At 45.7% G+C, this 23,995-nt stretch overlaps 2 protein-coding genes across 3 annotated transcripts in view; both read left to right on the forward strand.

The window, feature by feature from the left end:
• Positions 1-2,086, forward strand: part of GCFC2 (GC-rich sequence DNA-binding factor 2) — a 57,910-nt gene extending 55,824 nt beyond the window's left edge. Inside the window, exon 16 of one of the 2 annotated variants that reach the window (XR_004971765.1) lies at positions 1,425-1,558. Coding sequence is in view for 1 of the 2 variants with exons in the window: in XM_036333997.1 (XP_036189890.1) it covers positions 1,425-1,574 (150 nt within the window). In the remaining variant the exon portion in view is untranslated. Of the gene's footprint in view, positions 1-1,424 lie in introns of both variants that reach the window. The other variant, XM_036333997.1, reaches the window with a different exon arrangement.
• Positions 2,087-12,852: 10,766 nt separating this feature from the next.
• Positions 12,853-23,995, forward strand: part of EVA1A (eva-1 homolog A, regulator of programmed cell death) — an 80,151-nt gene continuing 69,008 nt past the window's right edge. Inside the window, exons 1-2 of the mRNA XM_036335511.1 lie at positions 12,853-12,941; positions 14,739-14,986. Of these exons, the coding sequence (XP_036191404.1) occupies positions 12,853-12,941; positions 14,739-14,986 (337 nt within the window). The remainder of the gene's footprint in view (positions 12,942-14,738; positions 14,987-23,995) is intronic.

The raw sequence follows: 23,995 nt of genomic DNA on the forward strand, positions 1-23,995 counted from the left end.
ACTGACTATTCCTGGGGGGGAAAGGGGTGTGGGAGATTCGGGAAGAGACTGGACAAAAATCGTGCACCTATGGATGAGGACAGTGGGTGGGGAGTGAGGGCGGAGGGTGGGGCGGGAACTGGGAGGAGGGGAGTTATGGGCGGGGGGAAAGAGGAACAAATGTAATAATCTGAACAATAAAGATTTAATTAAAAAAAAAAAGAAAAAAAAAAGAAACATATCCTTGTGTGAGAATTTAGAAAGGTACAAAATAATAATAAAAGAAAACAGTTGTGTTGCTCAAAATGTTGCTGTGGGGAGAATCCAGTCTGGGCTTTGGGAGAACGAGGTTTGGGCCTGTTTAGACCACCCTCTGGGGAAGACCTTGTAGGTCAGCTGGTGGCTGAAGGACCACCATATTCTAATTTAACAGAACAAAATACTGTACACACAACTCCTCTTCCCTGCATGGGCAAAATGATTTTTTAAAGGAAACTTTCTGTATTAGTGAACGGCCGGAGAATGGGCTGGAGGGAGAAGGTGTGGTATGGACTCCAGGTCTGGTTGTCAGATGTGCCTCCTGGTGCAGACCACGGATCTCCATCATGCTGTGCAGCGAGTGCACAGAGCGTTCGTTTAACCCTTCGGGCAACTCTCGATGGGCGCACTGATCCCGGTTTTAATGATGAGGACACTGAAGGGCAATGACATAGTAAACAACACACATCAGCGGGTTGAGTCATTCATTTATTCAACATGCAAAGTAGATTTGGGAGCAAGGAGTCGGATTCATCCATCACAAGGGTGCAGAGTGCTCTATGAGAAAACCATCACAATACCATATCGTGATTCCTGGGAAGAAGTGGGGGGTGGGCTCCAGTAGACTGGGGGAACCCTTGGAGATGGCATTTTATACCGGTTTCGCAGGAAGAGTCCCCAGAAGTAAGGCAATTGAGCTAAGACTCTTTTTTTAAAAAAAAAAATTTTAGAGAGAAAGGGAGGGAGAGAGCAAGAGAGAGAAATATCGATGTGAGATAGAAACATCTATCAGTTGCCCCCTGCATGCGCCCCAACAGGGATTGAACCTGAAACCTGGGTATGTGGCCTGACTGGGAATTGAGCCTGCCACCTTTTGGAATACGGGATAACGCTCCAACCAACTGTGTCACACCAGTCAGGGTGAGCTAAGTCTTTGTCACCACTGCCAGGTGACAAAAGCTGGGGAATCCAGGCCTCCTGGCTTGTAAAATCTACCTCGTAATGTAATACCTTGTAATATCTGCACGACCCATGATAAACTATAATACTATATATTTAATCTTCGTGCTTTAAAAGTTTAACTTTTAAAAATTATTTCTTTTTCACAATTTGAGTTCATGATTAAAATCTTTGAAAATTTTAGAAATAAGAAAAAATAACAAATATGTTTGGTTTTCATATTTCAGATCATTTTTCTGCATAAAGAACCCTATGTGCTTCCACCTCGCAGGATGTCAGGAACGTTCTCCCCTGTCAGCGAGCATGGACCTTTGACACCATTTTTACTGTTTGCAGAGTGTCAGATCCTGTGCTTGCACCACAAGTCACTGGGCTGACACCCTGCTGATGGACATGGAGGCTATTGACTGAACAACTCTGAAGCTATGCCAACCTGAGCTGGAGAATGTGGCCGAGACAGAGGCACCTGGGGACAAATCAGGTAATAACCATTCAGGGACCCACCCTTGTCATTCTTGTAAGTTATTTGCCTTAGATTTAGCTGCAATTTTGAAAGCTAATCTGGGTGTTTTGCAAGAAAAACAAATAAGCAGAAGTGCCCTCGGGAGCCTGAGATGCAGACATGATTTGTGTGCAGTGAAATCTCAGAACCTTGCACAGGGAGGGGAGGGGAGGGGAGGGGACAGGCTTGAAGAAGCCAGAATCCCAGACTCTTCATTTGTTTGAGGATGAGTTCATTATAGGGGTAGATTCTGAAATGCAATACAACCTTGAACAACAATGAAAAAACATAGGACATTTTCCATGTCACCAAATCTTGCTTTGAAAATGAAATGCATGTCCACAAAAAAATAGTGTGCTTATATCATAATAAAGCATTTAAATAGTCTCTGAGTCCAACGTAAGTACTGTGAAGTCTCAGTGGTGTGACCTTGAAATCAACCGCTGGCTGCTTCTTCCTTCCTTCCCTCCTTCCCCACCCTCTCCCAGCTGTTTTTCTCTGAGGGCCCACTTTGTGTCAGGTCTTTGCTGGCACTAGGAACACATAGTGGCATTAGGCAGACCAGACTCATGAGGACCTTTGGCACAACCCCTCAAGGCAGTGGGCACAGAAACAAATCCATGGTGCGTGTGTGAGCCCACTGCGCGTGGGTCCGAGGGCAGCATCACTTTGACCAGGGAAGACAGAGAAGTTCACAGACGCTTGAGCTGAATCACTCCAGGAAACAAGGAGGAAAGGCTGTGCAAGGCACTGAGGGTGAAATCACGAGCCCTGCATGTGCAGAGAAAAGTACAAGGCATCTGAAGTGTTGGGGGCCCCCTGGAAATGGGGCTGAGGCTGGAGAGTGAGCAGGGCTTTGTGCCACATGGGGAGGGAGCCGTCTGAGGATTCTTCGTGGAGAACATACATGATTGGTCATGATCTTTCTTAAATCCTCGCCTTCAAGCAGACTCTCCCCTGAAATTGCCTTCCAGTCTCCCCTTCCTTTTCATCTGGTTAACGTGCATTCATCCTTCAAGTTTCAGCTCAAATGTCACCTCCAAGAATCGGATGCCCTTCCCAGCGCTCTGCTAGCCCGCATGTCCCCTGGTCACTCACCACTCTCACTGTAAATGCACAGCCTGTGCTGGAAATAGGCATGTTTGCTCTTGGATTCTTGCAGCTCCCTGCTGTGCATCCCACCCTCCAGCTCTTACAAATGACATGTCCCAGGATCACTTGTCAATTGGCTTCCTGCTGGGTGTTTGGCCAATGGGAGGCACAGGTGGGAGAGGGAAGGCCAGGCTGTGTCTCTGCCCCTCTCTCTGCTTGGAACAGCACCACTGGCAAAGGTTCAACTCCTCCCAACCTCCAGCTCCTGCAGGACAACCTCCTTGCCACAGGCAAGCTCCTCCCTTGTGGCCCCTTCTTCCAGGCTCTGATAACACCCCCCCCTTCCTTGGGTACCTCCCACTTCGGGGACCTCCTGCTGCCCTTGTAATTCTGGGTTGCTTCATTGGTCTCTGCTTGCCTTCTCAGCTCATCCATTCATGGTAAGTGGTCCTCTGCAATCTGTTCCCTCTGTGAGCTCCCGGGCGTGGATCCTGCATTTCAACTGGATGCTGATGCACACATCGCCCAACAGGGGCGCTCGGTCCACATGAAGTGAATTGGGCGAATGCTCAGGAAGAACACTCCCCAGTATGTGTGTGTGTGGGGGGGGGGGGGGCACGGGACAGGGGGCGCAGACTGCGGGGAGGGGACTGATGCAAGGAGGTCACTTGGAGGAAACTGCAATTGCCTAAGCCCTGAGGGCAGGGCTGAGGCAGATGCAGCAGAAATGACGAAGAGGAAGGGAGAGAATCCTGAGGCAGGAAAAGTCCCACCCAGCAGGCCTGTGGTGGGTGGGAACCCTAGTGGGCCGGGTCAACTCAGAGATTCTCAATTCACTCACTCAAAGGCGGGCTCCCTGTCACTCCGCTGCACCTGTCCTTTGTCAGGAAGCTGGAAACCCCCCGGGGACTGGACAACCCTGATGTATAAGCAGTCCCTATTCCATCCAGTTTGGATTGTCCTTCATTTTAAATATGTTTTTATTGATGAGAGAGAGAGAGAAAGATGAGAGGGAATCTTTGATTGGCTGCCTCCTGCCAGGGATTGAGCCCACACCTAGAAGTGTATCCTGACCAGGAATTGAACCGTGACCTCCTGGTTCACAGGTCGACACTCAGCTACTGAGCAAGAACAGCTGGGCAATTTGGATTATCTCTAAGTGATCAATTAATTCTTAGGCAAGGCTACTGGCTGGGACTCCATTCAGCAAAGAGCATGGAAGGGTTCAAGATTGCTCCACCACCTCGGGGTGCAATGTGGGCAGATGTCTCTCGTTTTTTTCCAGTTTCACGGCAGGTAACTTCCTTCTACCGAGCAGACAGTCAACTTCTCCTTGAGGTCGCTCCTCTCACCTACCCTCTAAGATCCCAGGTCAGGTGTGTGATGGAGAGCGCGCTGGAATCGCTGTGCCCGCCGCTGCCACACGGTGGCGCCATTGAACAGCCCCTCCGCTTTCCACAAAGCGGCTTTTGTCCGTGTCCCCAGCCGCCTTGCAGGTTCTCCCAGGGAGGATGACCCCATTCCCTCCGGGTAACCTCAGCCAGGGGTGACCCCTCTAGAGCTCACGAGGTTGCCGCTCAGCTGAGTTCTGCGGCCGGTTTTCTCTCCCAGCCGCCGTCCAGGTGCCAGCTGGTCCCAGGAGCCCCAGGGCACACCAGGCTCCCAGGATCCCAGCAAGCCTTTGTTTTCAGCTCAAAACACAGAGCACCCCTTATCACCTCCTCTTCCGGGATATCTGGGCTGCTTGCCACCCATCTAGACCTCTGAGATGTGTCCCGTTGGTGCCTCCCTAGGGGATTCCAGGTGCCCTAGCTCTTCCCTCCCTGCCCTTGGCCTCAAGCGAACAGCCCCGGAAGGCCAGTTGGTTTTCTGTTGGAGTCCACAGGCTGAGAAGTTGGCGCTTTTCTCACTAAAGAAAGGGATTGCAGATGTAATCTTTTAATCTTCCACAGGCACCCTTCTTGTAAGTCACGCTGTCTCAGAGTGTGTCTAACAAGCTGGAGATCTAGAACAATCTGTGGCCCTGACCTTCACCGCCCTGGGAGCGCTTTTGACAACCGCCCAGCAGCCCGACCCCTCTGGCTTCAGGAAGTGACCTCAGATTCCCAGGGCTTGCTCATGCATGGCAATGAGTGTTTCATGCTTCCAAGAGCAAAGGGGAGACTCCGTGGAGGTGCAGAGTGGAGACCCAGTGCTTTTGTTTCAGCGATGGAAGTCACAAGGTGCTGGGTGTCATGCCGGTGACTAAGCCGCCTCTCACCTTCACTGAGTCAGAGTCAGGCACTGAGGGGAGCACAGGGCCCCCGGGGGAGACAATACATCCCACGATTCAGGTAGTAACAGCTGCCGCCTTTGAACATGGGCTGTATGCAAAGCATCTGGGGGAGCACGTTGCATAGGCTATTTCTAATCCTCATGACCACTCTATGGGTGGATGTTTATTATCGCCATTTTACAGATGAGGGGGTGTGGCCCAGAGAAGTTAAGTACCCAGTCCAGTGTCACACAGCCAGCCATCAGTGACGCTGGGGTCCAAACCCAGATCTCAGGACTCTGCAGCTCATTCATTTCCTTTAGTCCTATGTTATCTCTCGAGAATGGTGCCCACCTTGTTCATCTGGTGTCTTCTTTTACCTCTCTGTGCCTTTGCCCTGCTGCTCCCCTGCCTGGAGTCACCATCGCCTCCCACCCTGCTCCATCTGGAAAGTCTGACCGTCACCTGGGTGGATGAAAGAAGGCCCCCGAGGCCTCCCCCAGCAGCAGGGGGAGTTAGGCATCTTCTCCTCTGTGTTCCCATTGTTCTTGCCCAGGCACCGAGCATTATTGGAGGCACAGTCATTGTTTGTTTAGGCCTGGGGCTGCCTGGGTGGGAGGGGAGTTCCCTTTCACCCAAGACAAAAGCAGATGCCAGGAATGATCAGAGCCCCAATCACTCAAGAACGAAGATCTGAAGGGAGTCTGCAGAACCCCCAAGCCAAATGGGGTGTGGAGGGGGTGGGGGAATGAAGCTGGGGCTTGGAGCCAGGAACCTGGAGAGGCTAATGGGAGCTGGCACTAGCAGGCAGGCCCCAAGGCGCAGATCTAGCACGGTGCCCACAGATGGTGGGTTCTCGGTAAGCGGGTGATGAATGGCGGAGGAATGGATGAAATAGGATAAACAGCCTGCATTCCGCCAAACCTGAGGCTGTGTTGGTCACAGGCAGTTACCGCAGTCTGGGTTGAAGTCATAATTCCCCGGAGAACTCGTCATGCTTCTGGAACTTCCCATGTGCTTCCCACCTGCCCTCCCCACCAGTGTGACCAGAGACCTGGGCCCTTGAATTGGTCAGCACACCGGCCATCCTGGCGAGGCGCACTCTGCACAGAGCCTCCCTCTCCAGGCGCCTGTGTGCAGAGCTGGGCAGAGCTGAGCCCTCCATGTGAGACAGGGTGACTCAACCCCTCATTTGGGGGCCAGGCCATCAGTCTAATTGTGCCCAGCACCCCTTTGTTTTTCTAACTGGGTGTTGGGAATTTCCTTGGTTAAGCCTCGGGTCTTCCCTCTTTCCGGGTTTAATGAGCTCATTTATTTTTCTTTTTCACTTAACAGGTTTTAGGGCTGGTTAATGAGTGGTGGGTTCCCTTTAAGAGCCAAGTTGGGCCGAGCTCAGGGCGCTTTTCTTGCCGTTTCCAGCTCGCAAGTCCCCAGTGTCTCATCTCTGGAAGTTTCTGGAATACAATGACACACAGGCCTCTGGGCTTGTTTTATTTTTCTTTCTTCATGCATCTTCCCTGGCACAGTTGTTTCCAGATGAGCTTGTGCTTTCTAGAGAGCAGAAGCTGTTGAGCATCAAGAGAAGAGATCGTTCGTTTAAAAAAATATTTCCATTGCTTGATTGATTTTGGAGAGAGGAAGGGAGAAAGAGAGAGAAAGGCATCTATGTATGCATTCACTGGTTGACTCTTGTATGTGCCCTGACTAGGGATCAAACCCGCAAACTTGGCGCATTGGGATGATGCTCTGACGAACAGAGCTACCTGGCCAGGCTGAGAGAGCGTCCATTTTTAAATACAGCGTTTCCCCTCTGAGTTTTGTCTGAAGCCTTTGGAAGATTTTGGGGTGGGGGTGCTGGTTGTGAATTCCAGGGAGACTTGCCAGAAGCTGTTTAAACCTCCTTTGTGTGAAGCTGTTGTGAAGAGCTGCCAGGAGGGAGCACTAATGGAAGGAACTTGGACGCCTGGCTGTGGTGGTTGGCACTTGGGAAGCTTCCAGCCCCAAGAGGATGAGAAGGAATGCAGGGGCTGCATGGCAAGAACAGGAATCCACAGACCCAGAGACTGACTCCGTTCCTAGAAGCTCCTTGAGGTATTGACTTCATGGCTGCTTTGTTGAATCATGTAGCACAGAAGGTTTATCCCAAAGAGTCTCCTTGTGCATTTATCTATTCATTTATCCATCCATCCATCCATCCATCCATCCATCCATCCATCCAATAAACAAAGTCTGAGCACCTACTGTGAGGCACTGTGATTGCAGGAGGAACGCCTGGGTACAGCCCTAATGAGTGCTCACAGGTCATCTCCAGACGTTTCCTAGAGTGAGGATTCCTGTGTGGTGGAGGCCAACAGAGAGTTGGGAGGCACTGAAGGCTAAGCCACAGAAGCCTGGGTAGTCTGCAGAGCAGTTGCTAATTCCTTGGCTCCTGCTGAACCCTTGACGCTTGGGCACAGTGCCCCCCTTTCTAAGCTACACTCCCCACCGTGAAGCCACAGCCCTCAGCCTGCGTCTGCCTGGGGTCCAGGCTGCAGGTGGCAACTGGAAGCCAGAGGTGCGTCCATCCCAGATAAGAGCCACAGCTCTGGGGACCCCTGCCATTGAGGCCAAAAACATCGCTCACCCAAACCTGGTAAAAATCAGAGCAAGGGGCGCAGGCAGGGAGGCAGTCCGGTGCTGGGGATAGTAATTTGCTGGGGCTACTGTAACAATGTACTTGACCAACAGAAATGCGTTGTCTGGAGAACCAAGATGGCGGCATAGGTTAACGCTGGAGTTTGCTGCTTTGAACAACTACTTCAAAAGTGAAACCAAAAAACGGAAGGGACATCACCCAGAACCACAGGAACGCTGCCTGAGTGGAAGTCCTACAACTAGGAGGAAAGAGAAACGCATACGGACACTCAGAGGAGGCGCAGTGCTGAAGTCAAATTCTGAGGTGCGGAGTGCGCGGAGCGGGCTGGCGGCGGAGGGCGCGGTTGGCGTTTTCAATCGGGAGGGAGTCACAGACTCTGAGCTCCAGATCCGGGCGAGTCTTTAGGGACCCAGACTCAAACGGGAGAAGCGGGACTGTCTGGCTTCGGTCAGAGCGAGTGCAGCTTTCTCTCTGAGCTTTGCAGCGGGTGCTGGGACTCAGAGAGGCAGAGCCCCTGGGGACAGGACTGAGAGCCGCCATAACTGCTCTCTCCGGCCCACCCTGTTGATCCTGTGCGACCCGACCCGCCCCGCCCAAGCCCTGCACACAGGCATTTGCCGGATAGCCTCAGGCAAACGCCAGATTAGCACCTCCCTAGAGGACAGAAGTTCTCTCACTGCTGACACAGCTGATTCTCATAGCCACTTGGCCTGGAGGTCAAACCCTCCCTGGAATTAGCTACAACAATCAAGATTTAACTATAAGACTGTGAACAAAGACCACTAGGGGGTGCACCAAGGAAGCATAACAAAATGCGGAGACAAAGAAACAGGACAAAATTGTCAATGGAAGATATAGAGTTCAGAACCACACTTTTAAGGTCTCTCAAGAACTGTTTAGAAGCCGTCGATAAACTTAATGAGATCTACAAGAAAACTAATAAGACCCTCGATCTTATATTGGGGAACCAACTAGAAATTAAGCATACACGGACTGAAATAACGAATATTACACAGACTCCCGACAGCAGACCAGAGGAGCGCAAGAATCAAGTCAATGATTTGAAATGCGAGGAAGCAAAAAACACCCAACCGGAAAAGCAAAATGAAAAAAGAATCCAAAAATGCGAGGATAGTGTAAGGAGCCTCTGGGACAGCTTCAAGCGTACCAACATCAGAATTATAGGGGTGCCAGAAGATGAGAGAGAGCAAGATATTGAAAACCTATTTGAAGAAATAATGACAGAAAACTTCCCCCACCTGGTGAAAGAAATGGACTTACAGGTCCAAGAAGCGCGGAGAACCCCAAACAAAAGGAATCCAAAGAGGACCACACCAAGACACATCATAATTAAAATGCCAAGAGCAAAAGATAAAGAGAGAATCTTAAAAACAGCAAGAGAAAGAAACTCAGTTACCTACAAGGGAATACCCATACGACTGTCAGCTGATTTCTCAACAGAAACTTTGCAGGCCAGAAGGGAGTGGCAAGAAATATTCAAAGTGATGAATACCAAGAACCTACAACCAAGATTACTTTATCCAGCAAAGCTATCATTCAGAATTGAAGGTCAGATAAAGAGCTTCACAGATAAGGAAAAGCTAAAGGAGTTCATCACCACCAAACCAGGATTATATGAAATGCTGAAAGGTATCCTTTAAGAAGGGGAAGAGGAAGAAAAAGGTAAAGATACAAATTATGAACAACAAATATGCATCTATCAACAAGTGAATCTAAGAATCAAGTGAATAAATAATCTGATGAACAGAAAAAAAAACAAAAAAAAACAAAAAAAAACAAAAAAAAAAAAAAAAAAAAAAAAAAAAAAAAAAAGAAATGCGTTGTCTCACAGTTCTGGAAGCTGGAAATCCACGCTCAAGGTGCCTAGAGCTGCCTCCTCCTAAGGGCTGAGAGAAAGAATCTGCCCCAGAGCTCTCCCTCAGCTTCTGGTGGTTCTCTGGCAATATTTGGTGTTTCTGCGACACCCCAATCTCTGCCTGTATCTCCACATGGCATCCTCTGTGTGTGTCTCTATGCCTACATTTCCCCTTTTCACATGGACACCGGTCCTATTGGAGAAGTGCCCACGCTCAGGACTTACCAATGCCCTCTGCAACAACTCCACTTCCAAATAAGGTCACACTCAGAGGTCCTGCGGGTTAGACTTCAACGTGTGGATTTCAGGAGCCAGTGCAGCCCGGGCCCGTGTTTCTCACTTTATCCTTCTCCTGCTGCCAGCAGCGCCTGTGAAGAGGAGGCCCGAGGGACTCCACCCCCAGGAGGGTCAGGGGTGGTGCCCAGGGAGATACCAAAGAGAAACTTCTGCTAGAAGGAGGGTTTGTGCTAGAGAGCAGCGTGGCCCGTGGGGGACTCAGGGGCAGCTGCAGAAACGGGAGCAGCAGCTGCTGGGGAAGGGATGTGGCCCTCCTTGCCTCTGTGCTCACAGCTGGCAGGAACCTGAAGGGCAGGAAAGCCCCCAAAGGCCTGGGGCAGAGTTGCCTGAGTGAGGGGGAGGGAGGGGGGCAGGATGCCCCTGGGATCTGGGTGAGGCGACCCCCAGGGCTGGAGGGAATGGGAAAACAGTGGTTAGGGTCCAGTGTCCTAGGGGACTTGAGGCTAGTCTGGTGAGCAGGGAACCAGCCTGTGAGACTGCTTGGGGTGGGGGGTGGGGGAGCGCCTGGGGTGACTTGGTTTTCATTCCTGCAGCCATCCAGGATTCGCTAAGACTCTCTTAACCACATCCTCTTTGAAAGACATGTGAACGTAATTAAAAGGGATAATTATAGTGGAGCGTTGTAGAGCACTTGTAGAGTTTGACAGATAATTTTTGGTGAAAAAAAAGGAAATAAGGGACATGTGCCTTACCAAATATTAAAACTTAAAATACATATTCAAAAGTATATATTTTAGCCCAAGAATAAATAGCTCAATGAAATAGGTCAGATTTCAGGAATGGACACAGTAGGTTTACATACTTAAAACTTGATAAAAATGACATTTCCATTCGGTGGGAAACTTGTGATTGATTTAAGAAATGGTCTTAACCTAATGGGCTCTCCATCTCGGGGGGGAAAGTGAGGTAGACACCCTTTCATACCATAGTCAACAATGAATCCCAGGTGGTTCTGAGTATAAGATCTAATTGTAAGTAAACAAATAAATAGCTACATAAAGTATTTAAAGAAAATGTAGTGGGAAATTCGTTTTCCCAACTTGTATAAACCTTGGAGCAGAAGGGATATTTTTAATAACAGTGGAAATCCCAAAAACTGTGAAGGGAAAAAGAAAACAACACACGTTCATGCATATTCTGTTTTCCAATTTGAAGAAGAAAACACAGATACCAAACTATAGACTCAGATAAACATTTGCAGCACATATGAAAGATATTATCCTTAATCTGCCCCAAGCTCATATAAATTGGTAATAAAATGGCAAAGGGCAATGAGAATATAGGAAAAAATACGAACAGGCAATTCACAGAAGAGGAAATGAAGATTTAATGGAGTTGAGAAGGATTCGTCAGAGAAAGTCAAATTTAATTATTTATTCATTAGATTGGCAACAATTAAAAAAACCGGGAACATCCTGTGCTCGAGAGAATGCAGGGGAACAAGCACTTTTATACGTTGAAGTGGGAGTGTGAACCGCTGAAACCTCCAGGGAGAAACGCTCTGGCAATGTTTATTAAAGGTCAAAATGTGCACCAGGGCCTCAGCAGCCCCACTGGGGGCCATCATTCAGGTTGATATAAAAGCCCCAGTACCGCCCTAGCGGTTTGGTTCAGTGGATAGAGCATTGGCCTGAAGGGTCCCGGGTTCAATTCCGGTCAAGGGCACATGCCTCGGTTGTGGGCTGGATCCCCAGTAGGTGGCATGCAGGAGGCAGCTGATCAATGATGAGATAGAATTGATGTTTCTATCTCTCTCTCCCTCTCCCTTCTACTCTGAAATCAATAAAAATATATTAAAAAATAAAAAGAATAAAAATGCCAGTACCTAAGAATATAAGGACAGGGGTGTTTATAGAAGCACTGTTTGCTGAGGCATAATATTGGGCAATTCGTGACAGTCCATCAGTAACAAAATGACGGAGTAAACATAGCACCTCCCTCAACATAGTCACATGGAGAGATGCTAATATATTAAGTGCAAAAGCAAGTTGTAGAAAAATGTGTTTACTATAACCCTATTTTTGTAAAAAAAAAAAAAAAAAAAAAAAAAAGCCGAATAAGCAAATAAAATCCAATATGTATGCCTGTTCTGTGTTTGCATGTATTTACACAGCTTGGAGAAGCCAGGCTTAACAGCACAAGTTACCTCAGGGCGTAGGAATGATGGGGAGTGATTTTGAACTTCTTGTTGCTATATCTTTGGCTTTTTTGCTTACTATAAGAATCATGGTTTTTCTTTCTTCTTTTTTTAATTAAAAACAATTGGATAAAGACCATTTTAAAAGGGAGAAAAATGGCCAAGTGCCTAAAACGTGCCTGTGACTCATTGGGCTCTCAGGATAAAGTCCTCTCTCTTTAAAGGACTTATAAGGCCCCTTATAAGAGATCTGGGGTCTGCATCCCGCACCGGAGTCCTTTTCCTTTGTTCTACCCTTTTCCCTTTGCCGCCCAGCTGTGACCAGGAGCACTCTTGATAGGTCTTGCCTTCCCCACATACCTGAACCTTTCTTCCCATGGCGATCCCTGAGACTGGGCGAAGTACATGCCTACCTATTCCTATGGCATCTTGTGCCTATGCCCCTGGTGGCATTGCTAGCCTTCCTGTAATTGTCTGTCCCTTAGTTTTAGCCCCCACTGGACAGTAAATACCCAGAGAGCAGGAGTAGTGCTCCTCATCGGATCCCCAGGGCCTTCCCTAGCTCACTGCAGATGCTAAATACATGTTTGTTGAATGAATAGAGAAAAGAGGAATGAAATGAATGGATGCTAAACATTAGAGATACAAAGAAGAAAATCGTCTGTGCCCTCAAAATTGTGTGGTGGACAGACAGGCCTGTAAACACTCCAGTTATAATACAAGAAGATGATTATCCTTGCAGGACAGAGGAAACATGAGCTACGCAAACTTGCCTGGGGAAAGACTGGACGGTTTCACAACTGAGAACACATTTAATCAGAGATTTGAAGGATGAATCGTCATTTACCAGGAAAATAAGAGGATGGATGTTTTTGGCACAAGGACCAGCAAGGGCGTGGAGGCACGAAAGAGCATGACATATTCTGAAAAGCTCAAGAGAGCATATCGTTGGTAAGCGGAGGCTGTTATCATGGAACCAAATCATTGCTGAAGTTCCCTGCAGGCTATGCCCATGAGTTTGGAGTTTACTGAGGAAGGTTTTAAGTGGGGGTGTGACATCAGGGGTTTTAGCTCACAGGGGCAGAATGTGGAGGATGGGTTGGGCTGGGGGCAGGAGACGATCAGATGGAGGGAGATTGGCCAAATGGAAAGGCGGTTACTACAGTCTTCTACTGCAACAGTTATCAGGGCTGAGCCAGGTCAGGGAGTGGGCTCGAAGGAAGATCAATCAGTCACGTTGACATGACTCGGTGCTTGATGGGCTGGCGTGGGGATGAGGAGGAAGTCAAAGTGGATTCTCAGCTTTCTGACTTGGTAACTTGTTTCATTTATTACAATAAGAAGCTCCAGAAGAGAAGCAAGTCTGAGAAAGGTAGAAAATGACAAGCTCTATTTGGGCCATGTTGAGTGTATTTATATCCCAGGGTTGTTACATTCCACAAATGGAAGGGCTTAAAATAACAGAAATTTAACCTCTCAGAGTTCTAGAGTCTAGACCAGTGATGGCGAACCTTTTGAGCTCGGCGTGTCAGCATTTTGAAAAACCCTAACTTAACTCTGGTGCCGTGTCACATATAGAAATTTTTTGATATTTGAAACCATAGTAAAACAAAGACATATTTTTGATATTTATTTTATATATTTAAATGCCATTTAACAAAGAAAAATCAACCAAAAAAATGAGTTCGCATGTCACCTCTGACACGCGTGTCATAGGTTCGCCATCACTGGTCTAGAAGTCCAAAATCAGAGTGTCAGGAGGACCATGCTCCCTCTGAACCTGTAGGGCAGCGGTTCTCAACCTGTGGGTCGAGACCCCTTTGGGGGTCGAATGACCCTTTCACAGGGGTTGCCTAAGACCATCGGAAAACACATATATAATTACATATTGTTTTTGTGATTAATCACTGTGCTTTAATTATGTTCAATTTGTAACAATGAAATTGGGGGTCACCACAACGTGAGGAACTGTGTTAAAGGGTTGCGGCTTTAGGAAGGTTGAGAACCACTGCTGTAGGGGGAGAATCCTTCCTTCCGAGTTTTTTTCTAGCTTCAGTGGTGGCCGCCAGTCCTTGGCCTTCCTTGGCTTGCAGCTGCGTCACTCTAATCTCTCCCTCTGTCGTCACATGACCTTCTCCCTGTGTGTCTCTGTCTTCAGATGGCATTTTTCTCTTTTTGTAAGAACACCAGTCTTCGTGGATTAAGACCCACCCCAATGACCTCATCTTAGCGTGGTTATAGCTGCAAATTTCCAAATAAGGTCGCAGTCACATGTACTGGGGGTAGGACTGCAACACATCTTTTGGGGGACACAATTCAACCCATGACACTGAGTTTGAAGAGCTTGGGTGGACATGTCCAGGAGGCCTCAGGATAGATGTGAGTGAGAGCTCGGGACAGGGAGAGTCCTGAGCTGTGGATCTCTCTCTCTAGCGTCTGCCAGCAAAGAGACAACAGCAGGGGGTGATCACAGCACATAGCAGAGCAGACTAAGAAGGGAAACCTTGGGAAAGGTCATGGTTAAGAAGCTGCAAGGGGTAGAGGAGTCCAAGCAGGGGGTGCCTGAGAAGGAAGGGCCAGCGTGTGTGCGCCTGAGAGGGACTCCGAGGGCGTGGCCATGATGGAGCTGGCCTGCATCCATCCTTTGCTAAGAGCTGACAGTTGCCCACCAAAGCGCCAGACTGTGTTTCCTGTTGCCTGGTTCGTATGTCTCCCCCATATGCTACGCGGCTTTTCTCCCTTATTCAGGAAGCACGGGGGCCCTGCAGCCATCTCCCTGAAGGAGGCAGCAGGGCCATTACAAGCTGTTGTTGGGGCAGCCGCCTCCCTAAAACTAGCACTACAGTACGGCATTGATCTAGCAAACAAGGCCGGCTTGTTTGTGTTTTGCATTTCTTCAGAAATGAGCTGGCAGTTCTGTAATAACATTGAGGAATTGCACTTTACTACTTCACCAAAACACTCCCACATGGTCATAAAAGTGCTGTCCAGAGCATGTACAGTCTTTCCCTCCGACCCCCCACCCCCACCCCTAGGAGAGGCTGCAAGGCAAGCTTTCAGGTATCAGAAAAGTTGCAGATTCTAGAATGTGAGACTGAAGGTCAGGGCACCCAGAATGGCTCAGCCGTGGGGCTCTGAAAGCAGTGCTTCCCAAATGCGGTCGAATAATAGAAGGGCTCCCCATGAGGGCAGGGGTCTTGGCTGCACTGTTTTCACTGCTGCATCTCCAGCATCTGGGAGGCTCATGGTGGACATTCGACAAAGGCTCTGGGTAGCCGAGGAGGTGAGAGCTTCGTCCACGCTGGGATCAGTAAATGACTGGCCAGCGGTGCTCAGCTAATGGGTGAGCAGACTTGAGATGTTTGCACAGTCATATTTTCTTCTTCCCTGAGGAGGCCAGAGGTCAGTGGCCAGGTCCACTGTAGCATGTCTTGGGCCTCACATTGCTAGCAAGATCTGTCTTCACTGGTTCTGGAAAATACACAACAAGCCATGACCAGAGTGACTATTGCATTAGGACAATAAAAACACTGCCTGTTTACCAAGTGCCTGCTATGGATCAGGTTCTGTGCTAAGTGCTTTATACACTTCATTGCAAATAACTCTTGAAACAACTCTATGAGGTAGGTGCTATTTATATCACCACTTAAAGTCAGAAAAAATGAAATTTAAACTGATGAAGTCATTTACCCAAGTTCTCACAGCTAGAATGTAGTGTTGGGTGGGTGTGTTTGAACCCAACTGTCTTGAAATAGAGCCCATTCATTGAAGCCCTTCATTGCATTCCTGAGCTTTGCCAATCTTGTGTTGACATTTCTTGTCCACTCATTGCATGTGTAGCTTATGAATTATTGTCCAAGAGATGGTGTAATAATTATGTGGATGGTTAGGGCAGCTGCTGTCAGGTTCTGGAGATTAAGATATGGCTTTGGCTTTGTACTGAAAAATAGTGAGCCTGAGTTTAGCTGTCACCACATGCAGGCCCAGACAGCAAGGACTCACAGACTGGGCTTCTTTGTCAATCAGCAAATTATGCCTCAGAACCTGTGACTCATAGGCTTTGGGGATTGGCAGGGCCCTTGGAGATAATCCAATTTCACTCTTTGATTTCACAGGTGAGCAGCCTGATGCCCAAAAGGTAGAGTAAGGACTATAGCAGATTAAGGATGGCTGCAATTCTTTGATACATCTCCCACTGAGTGTGAGAGCTCTGGCCCCTTGAATCTGGACAGGCGTTGTAGCTACTTAGCTATGAGAGAGCTGCATGAGTAACACTGTGCCAGTTTCTGGACTGAGGACTTAAGGGACTGGCCGCTTCCACTTTCTGCTCTGTGAACATGGACTCTGGAACTCAGATGCCATGCTGTGAGGAAGCCCAAGTAGCCCCATAAACACACACACGGAGAGGAATTGGGGTTCCTGCTCAATAGCCCGTGCTGACAGCCAGCATTTTATGGCCAACTTGGAAATGGATCTTCCAGGTCCAGTCAAGTGTCCCTTGCTGGAAACACTTGGAACAAGAACAGCCATCTATAGGGCCCTGTCCAAAATGTGGATTTATCAGTGAATGCAATGCTTGCTGCTATTTTAAGCCACTAACTGTTGGGATGGCTTGCTATGCAGCAATAGATAATCAGAACAAGGACCAAGTGGCAGGTGTTATAGCCCTCAGCCAGTGTTTCTTTCTCTCTAGTGTTTGTATACCATGGTGCTCAGTGGTTCCCTTTGGGTCACCCAGGTCACTCACCAGTCTCAGTGGTCTGTGAAGTTGGAAAGGCTGGTGCATTGCCTTGCATGAAGACTGCTGAACTGAATGTCTTCAGCAAAAGTCACCAAACCTAATAATTATAGGAAACCCTGGAGCCCCAGGGTGAAGTATATAGAACCGTGAAGCCCACTCCAGTCATGTATTGAATTAGAATCCTTAGGAGTGAGACCAGACATTTCTAGTTTTTAAAGCCTCCCAGATGTGCTGGATGATTAGCCAGCTTTGGAAACCATTGGTCATAAATTGTTAGTGAGCAGTTGGGAGGAATATCCCAGCAACACCCACATGCATAAATTAATTATCCTGAACTGGACATTACTGAAAATGTTTCTATTTATGTTAAGGTTCCTAGGCAGAATGAATTATTTCTACTCCCTGGTTAAGTCAACCTGAAGCTCAAAGTTTTTTTTTGTTGTTGTTTTTTAACATACTCACCCTTCATTTAACTTGGTGGTGGCCTGAGGTCCTTGGTGTAGATATCCCTGACACTCCTGTAACACCTAAGGTGACAGACATTAATTTTGTTTGCTAAATATGTATAGTTCTCTGCTTGGCACATCATAGAATTAAAATTCCTTGCCCCTGCGATTGAGTGGGACCATATAAATAATTCTCATCAATGAGCAGAAGTGATGTGTGTCGCTTCTGAGCCAGAGCATCTTATTACAAATGCAAGACTCTCCAGGATCCTATCTTCCCTCTTTCCATCTGCATTGTGAGTAGCGATGTTCCAGATAGTAGTTGTTCTATCAGCACAGGCTCTTGAGTAACAGTGATGTATAGGGCCTCCTTGCTGACCTACAACAGATATATGATATTAGCAAGAAAGGAATTTTTGTTGTTTGAAGCCACTAAAATTTGGGGGATGTTTGTTATTGTAGCATAATCTAACCTAACCTGACTGATATAGCCAGTGATGATAAACTTACCACTACGAAGCCTCCTCCCTCTTCTGTGTCAACTGGGAAGGAGCATGCCCCCTAACCAATTTGAATTTTTATGTTTTTCTACTTCAAATATTTATAAATCACAAAGTTCTATTCCCCTTCTTGCATGAAAGAGCACTCTCCCCTCCCCACCCCTTTAAACTGGTCAGAGACCTATCAGCATCTCAGAACAGCCAATAAGTGTTGAGAACATGAGGTTATGTGTTGAAAGGCAATGGCTTTTGTTTGCTATCCCATGGGACTCTGAAAATTATGAATAGTGAGGCATAAAGTAAGTTAAAGAAAATGTACAGTTGTCAATGAGATACTTTGTGAAATATTATCTTTCTAAAGGCTGTCTCACAAGGCATGTTTCCAATTTTCCTGAAAGCCAGTGGTGAAATGAGAATGGGTTTCCTGCATTCACCAAGGTGAGCTCGATGTTAAGACTTTATTTTTAAAGATCATTTTCCTCTCATTTTGCAGTCGGGAGAGGAGGTGTTGTGTTGTCTCCTGAGTCAGCACGTGGTGCTCTGTCTCTGCAGCTGTGGCTTGTCCTTGGTTATTATTCTTTTCCTTAAGACAGAAATTGAGCGGCTGCTTTCTTTTATCTTGTTTGCAAAAATAGTCACCAGTGCTTTTAGGAATCCTGGGTGGCGGGTTTTCTTTATTATCTAACAAATAAGTATCTCTCTACTTGATCAATATTTGAATTTCGTTTCTGAATTTATAAGCTTTAACCTTTTATTCAAGTAATATGTGTGTGTATTCTGTTAATAATAATTCAAATATTGCAAATAATGCTGAAATCCCTCTTTGCCACCTCCGTTTCCCAATCTCCTCCCCAGGGTAAAGTGCTGTTCTCAAGCATATGTAGCCCTTCATGTTTTATGTACATACTTACATGCAAATATGTGCCTGTAAAATTATATAATATTTTTGTTTTAACTTTTTTACATGTGTGGAATTTATTGTATGTCCACAATAAGTTGCTTTCTTCACTTAACAACATTATCTTACAGTTTTCCAGGTAAGTATAAATACAGAAATCTCATTGTTTTCTATAATAAGGATGTGTCATAGTATATTTAATCATTTCCCCATTTGAAAACATTAAGGTTAGTTCCAAGATTGAGTATTACAAATAGTGTGGCCACAAATATTGTTATGTGTGTAACTTTGTGTACATATGTCAATGCTTCTCTTGAGCTGACACAGAAAAATGGGATGACTTTCTCAAAGGCTCTGGAACTTTCACTTAGTAGATACGCCTCAAACTCCTTCCAAGAGGCTGGATCTCGTACAAGAGCAGCCATTTCCCCTTATTTTTGCCATCATTTTATATTAAGAAGCTTTTATCTCAAAGGTAAAAACAATCTTTCACTTTCATTAGCATTTCTCCAATTAATAGTGAGATTACACAGTTATTATATTTTTATTTATATAAATCACTTCTTTAGAATATTTCCTCATTTCCTACTGGATTGTTCATTTTTTTACTTATTGACTTATTGGAGTTATTTTTTATTCTGCATACTCATCCTCTATCTGTCATATTTGTTGTAATTATTTTCTGAGTATCTCTCTTTTAACTTGGTTTGTGGCTGTTTTTTCTGGTTGCCTCCTTATCTCTATTTTCCATTGGCCAGTTCTTCTATTCCCTGTGCCTGGTGCCTCTTTTTAAGAGCGTTAGCTTTCCTCAAATGTTTAATGATTTGTGATTGTGAGTAGTTCTTTGTATTTGTGCTTCCCTGTTAACTGCTCTGCCTGCAATGCTTGCTTGGATCCCTGCACCAGATAGGGTGAGAGTAGGAGAGGGGCATTGCCTGCCGCTGTGCATGTGTGCTGGTGTGCACAGTGAGTCTAGGGCTGGGCATACTGCTGCTAGGTGTGTGACTTCGATAATGAGGCTCTTAGCAGCAGAGTTCCTCATACTTCAGGAGGTGGTAAGTTGCCCAGGGCAACAATGCTTCTCTCTCCAAGCACATGTGCTCATGGCTCACCTCTAAGCACAGACAGCTTTTTTTGCTGCCACATCCAAGTGGATCAATCCAAGTAGAAGATGGGAAGGTGGAAGGATAGGAAGGATTGCACACACCTGCTGGCTCTTACTTGGATAATTACCCTGTTAGGGAGTCCCGGGCCCTCCTTCACTACCCTCCTGGTGGGTTGTCCCCTGTCTTTACTTCACCTTTTGTAGCTGCTCTCTCCTGTGTGCATTTGGGTTGTGGTTTTCTTCTTCAATCCAATTCCACCTGCTTTCCATGTTTCAGTGAATTCCCCTCCCTAATTTCTGTCTACGGAGGGCACATCTTCTTGTTTTCCAGAGAAGATGATCCTTCCTGAGAATTTGGAGTGAAAGGAGAGTTGTCTGTGAGATTTTCCAGCATCTTGAGTTTGGAAGATCAGAAGTCACCCTTCCTGGTTTATGACACTGTTCAGCCTGGTGCCTCTAAAATATTAAATGCTTCTCTTGAGCAATAGAGAACGGAGGAAGATTAGAGGGTTGCTTCACTAATGTAAATATCCTTATCTAGCCATAGTTGTGCTAACCATTTATATATGCTAACAAGGGTAGATAGAAGGAAGGAACCCAGACAGCATAAAAAATCTCTCTTCAACTTTATCTCTGACAGTTTTGTCTACGGGAATTTCCCCAAAGGCCCTATCCTGACTTCTGAGCTGCATGTTTCAATTGTGTTTGAATATAATTTACATATTCATATCCTACTCAGTTTTCAAGTTGCAACACGTCTGTAGCCCTTTCTCACTAATAAGTCCTCTGGGAACAAAACTGTCCTTTAACAAACCTGAATAGAGTGAAAACAAACTGGCCATGAATCTCACAGAACAGCCTTGGCTTGTGGCTTGTGGCTTGTGGCTCAGGGGCAATATTTTTGTAAGTTGCTCATGCCCTTGACAAGCATGTGCCCTTGAAACTCCTCCTTGAGCAGGCCTTGCTGTGGGTGGGCAGGGAAGAGCCTGCTCATGGACTGTGGGCCTTGGCAAGCAGCCCTACATTTCTCTCTGTTACTCCCTCCCACCTATGAGAATGGGAAAGGGAAGGCGTAGCAGAGAGATACAGACAAAGTGTTATGTGTATATATGTTCGTGTTATTTGATCCTGGGATGCTCCCTCCTGGGTTTGGCCCCTCCTTGTTAATATACACAATACCTTAGAGAAATTGAGTTCACACGTCACATCACAGATGAGCCACTACAGTTAAAAGTAGAACTAACATCTACATGTATGTCAACAGAGAAGGTGAATGACCCCAGCTCCCATTAATCTCCTGTCGGGAAATTTTCTCAGTGAAGATTTTCTTACCTGATGAGAAAGAGAGAGTGAGGCTGACTTTTCTTCAGGACTGTGCCTTAGAGATAATTGAATTGGTTGAAGCAGAGAATTAAAGCTTATTTTGTTTAATGTCATCAGGAGAGGTTCACTGAAACCGGTTTTCAGATAAAAAATTTGGGGATAGAAATATACCCTGAGAGACCTCATTTATCAGGGTCTCCATGGCTCAGAGAATTTTACATCCTTGGTGAAATGACAAGACATTATGTTAACCTTGAAACTGTGGGAGGCAAGAGTGGAGAACCTCTAATTTATGGAATGAAGTGAAGGTATTCATATTAAAACTGGACATATTTTCCTTTGTCAAACTGCCCCGGGTTCAGAGGGAATGCAAACTTGTAGAAATTGTAGGTATTTTATGGAAATGAATTCAAAGTATTAGAAGAACGGGGGGATGGGAGCATGAGTTTGTGTGTGGGGGGAGGTTGGGGGTTAATGGGGGGGATGAGGACACATTTGTAATACCTTAACTAATAATAAAAAAAACAAAAACAAAAAAGAAAAGAAGAAAAAAAAAACAAAGTATTAGAAGAGAGTCCTAGATTTTTTTTTTAGTGCATACGCATCATTCCTTAAGTTTCAGTTGCTCTTGGAATAGAAAATTTAGGATATTCAGAACTACAGACCATCCGTGTTAACCGTATGACCATTGGGGTTAAAAGTGTATTATGTCCACTGGGAAGAAGTCATAATTCTGAAGTTTTGGAGACAGAGATATGCATAGTAGACTAAACTAGAATATATCCCATCAGTTTGATAACAACGAGGCCTGTTAGTATCAGTTCCACAATTAATAGGGAAAAAAAGTTAACCTGAGGCCGGTAACAGGCATTTAAATGTTTTATAGAAGCAACATTTATTTTAAAAAATTCCCTTTGGTATTGGAGTTAAAAAGCCCATATTTCTGGCTTGCAAACAGGCTATCAGAAAACTTACATAGAATACACACACACGTGGTTCATCACTGGAAAAATGAAATGCCTGGTGGGATGGAGGGTTACTGATTCCTGGCTGGTGTCTGCACTAGTCAGTCTTCCTAAATCCTGAGGATGACTGAGAGGTGGGCACAGGTGCTGGTCTCATCTGTCAGGCATCTTTCCCTGTGTCAATGAGATGATGCTCTCTTTCGTCTCTGGGCATGAGCGTCTGCTTCCATCCGGGTTCTTAAGGACCCTCCTGGAGAGGAGATGGCTGGCTCAGCCCAGCAAAGGCTCTCCGTGATGCAACGCAACCCCTGGCCACTTTGTGTTTGGTGTTCTGCCTGTGGCCTCTCAGCTCCCTGATGTGGATTTTCTCTGCTCTGTATTTGACGGTTGCACGAAGCATTTTTGGTAATGAGACTTAAGTCTTTGTTCTGGATAAATGCCATCCTTAAGTATATGTTTTGGGGCTTGGATTATTGCCACACACTTATTTTACGAACGTTTGTCTGCACTAAGATGTAATTTTGTGTTGTTGTTTTTGGTCCAAGGTCTGTGACAGATTCTAATCCCTCCCCACCCCCTGCCCCCCACTTTGTTTTTCGTCTTTTTGTAGGGGACACTCGTCAGCAGCTGAAATATCTTTGGCACACTCTTCAATCTTGATGGCTTTCTTGCCTCTAAGCCATTGATGACTGCTTGGAAGCACGGAGACAGGTTTTTTTTTTCCCCCAGCTCTAATGGATTAAGCCATAGTTCATGTTCTTTGAAAAAAATCCTTATGAGCTACTTTATGCTGTGCAATCTTCAGGCGTTCATGCTCAGTCCTTTAACAATTCTCTACTCAGGCAAAGCCTGGGGGAGAGAAGAGAGAGGTCGACCTCTAAACTGTTCACATAATGAAACTCGCTCAAATCTTTTTATGAGATTTCTTTGATTATGAAAGTAATATACACATAGCTTCTAGATAAAACCAGAAAATAGAGACAAAGAACTCAATAGCCAGAGAAATGTGTGTTTTCCGCATCTTTTTTTCTACTTGCTTAAATTGCATAATCGCTTAATAGAAGCTAGGGTTACAAGTCAGATTTGCATCCAGCTTTTAAATTTCATATGTCATCACAAATGCTTCCTCGTGTTAATATCAACATTTGTAACTGCTTCAAGACATTAAATCATAGAGCTGTAGCATCGTTTGACATATATTCCTATATTTTTTTTTGAATTCTAGATAACAAACCAAGCTTTATTATAATCAACAAACACTACATAGATAACATTTCCTAGCAAGGAATGCTGTCCAAATAACTTTTTAATTGCACTCAGATTCAATTCCCCTTTAAACCTCATAGTTTCACTAGAAAGGCTATGGAAATTGCGAGTTAACAGAGAAGATTTGCAAGATTTCAGCTATGTACTAAAAAGTCTAGACCGAAAGGTTTTAAAACCCTGACCTGATGGTTGGCTGTGACTATAATAAATATATATTCCTATATTGTTGAACACTTTGCTTCTAGATTTTCGTAAGTGTGCATAATGATGTAATGATTATCTTTGTGCATATGGTTTTTAAAATTCATTTTCCTAGGTTGCAGCATACTGCTTACAATTAGACTCACAACTTCAGAAGAAGTCCTACCAACATTAAGTTCAGATAGTTAAGAAAAAAAAAAAAACAGGGAAATCAGAATGCACATTTTCATAACCATGGTATTTTTAACAAAACTCAGATCATTGATATTGACTCAAGTGTGGACTTTTTTCAAATTTCCCCAGTTTTTTGTTTTGTTTTTTACTGACGTCTGCTTTCTGTTTTAGGACTCAATGAAGGATACTACAATGCGTTTAAAATTAGTCTTTTCATTTATTCAAAAAGGGAACCAAGTTGTGTGTTTTCTGGGTCATTGCCTAACTAACGCTGTCTTCCTCTTATCCTGACTCATACATGACAGCCTTGCTGTGGGTGGACTTCTTGAATCACAATTTCCCTCCTTTAAATATTTGACTATAATGATCATGTTTCTTATACATTT

This window comes from Myotis myotis, unplaced genomic scaffold, assembly GCF_014108235.1.
Source record: "Myotis myotis isolate mMyoMyo1 unplaced genomic scaffold, mMyoMyo1.p scaffold_m19_p_14, whole genome shotgun sequence".
Lineage (NCBI taxonomy): Eukaryota > Metazoa > Chordata > Mammalia > Chiroptera > Vespertilionidae > Myotis > Myotis myotis.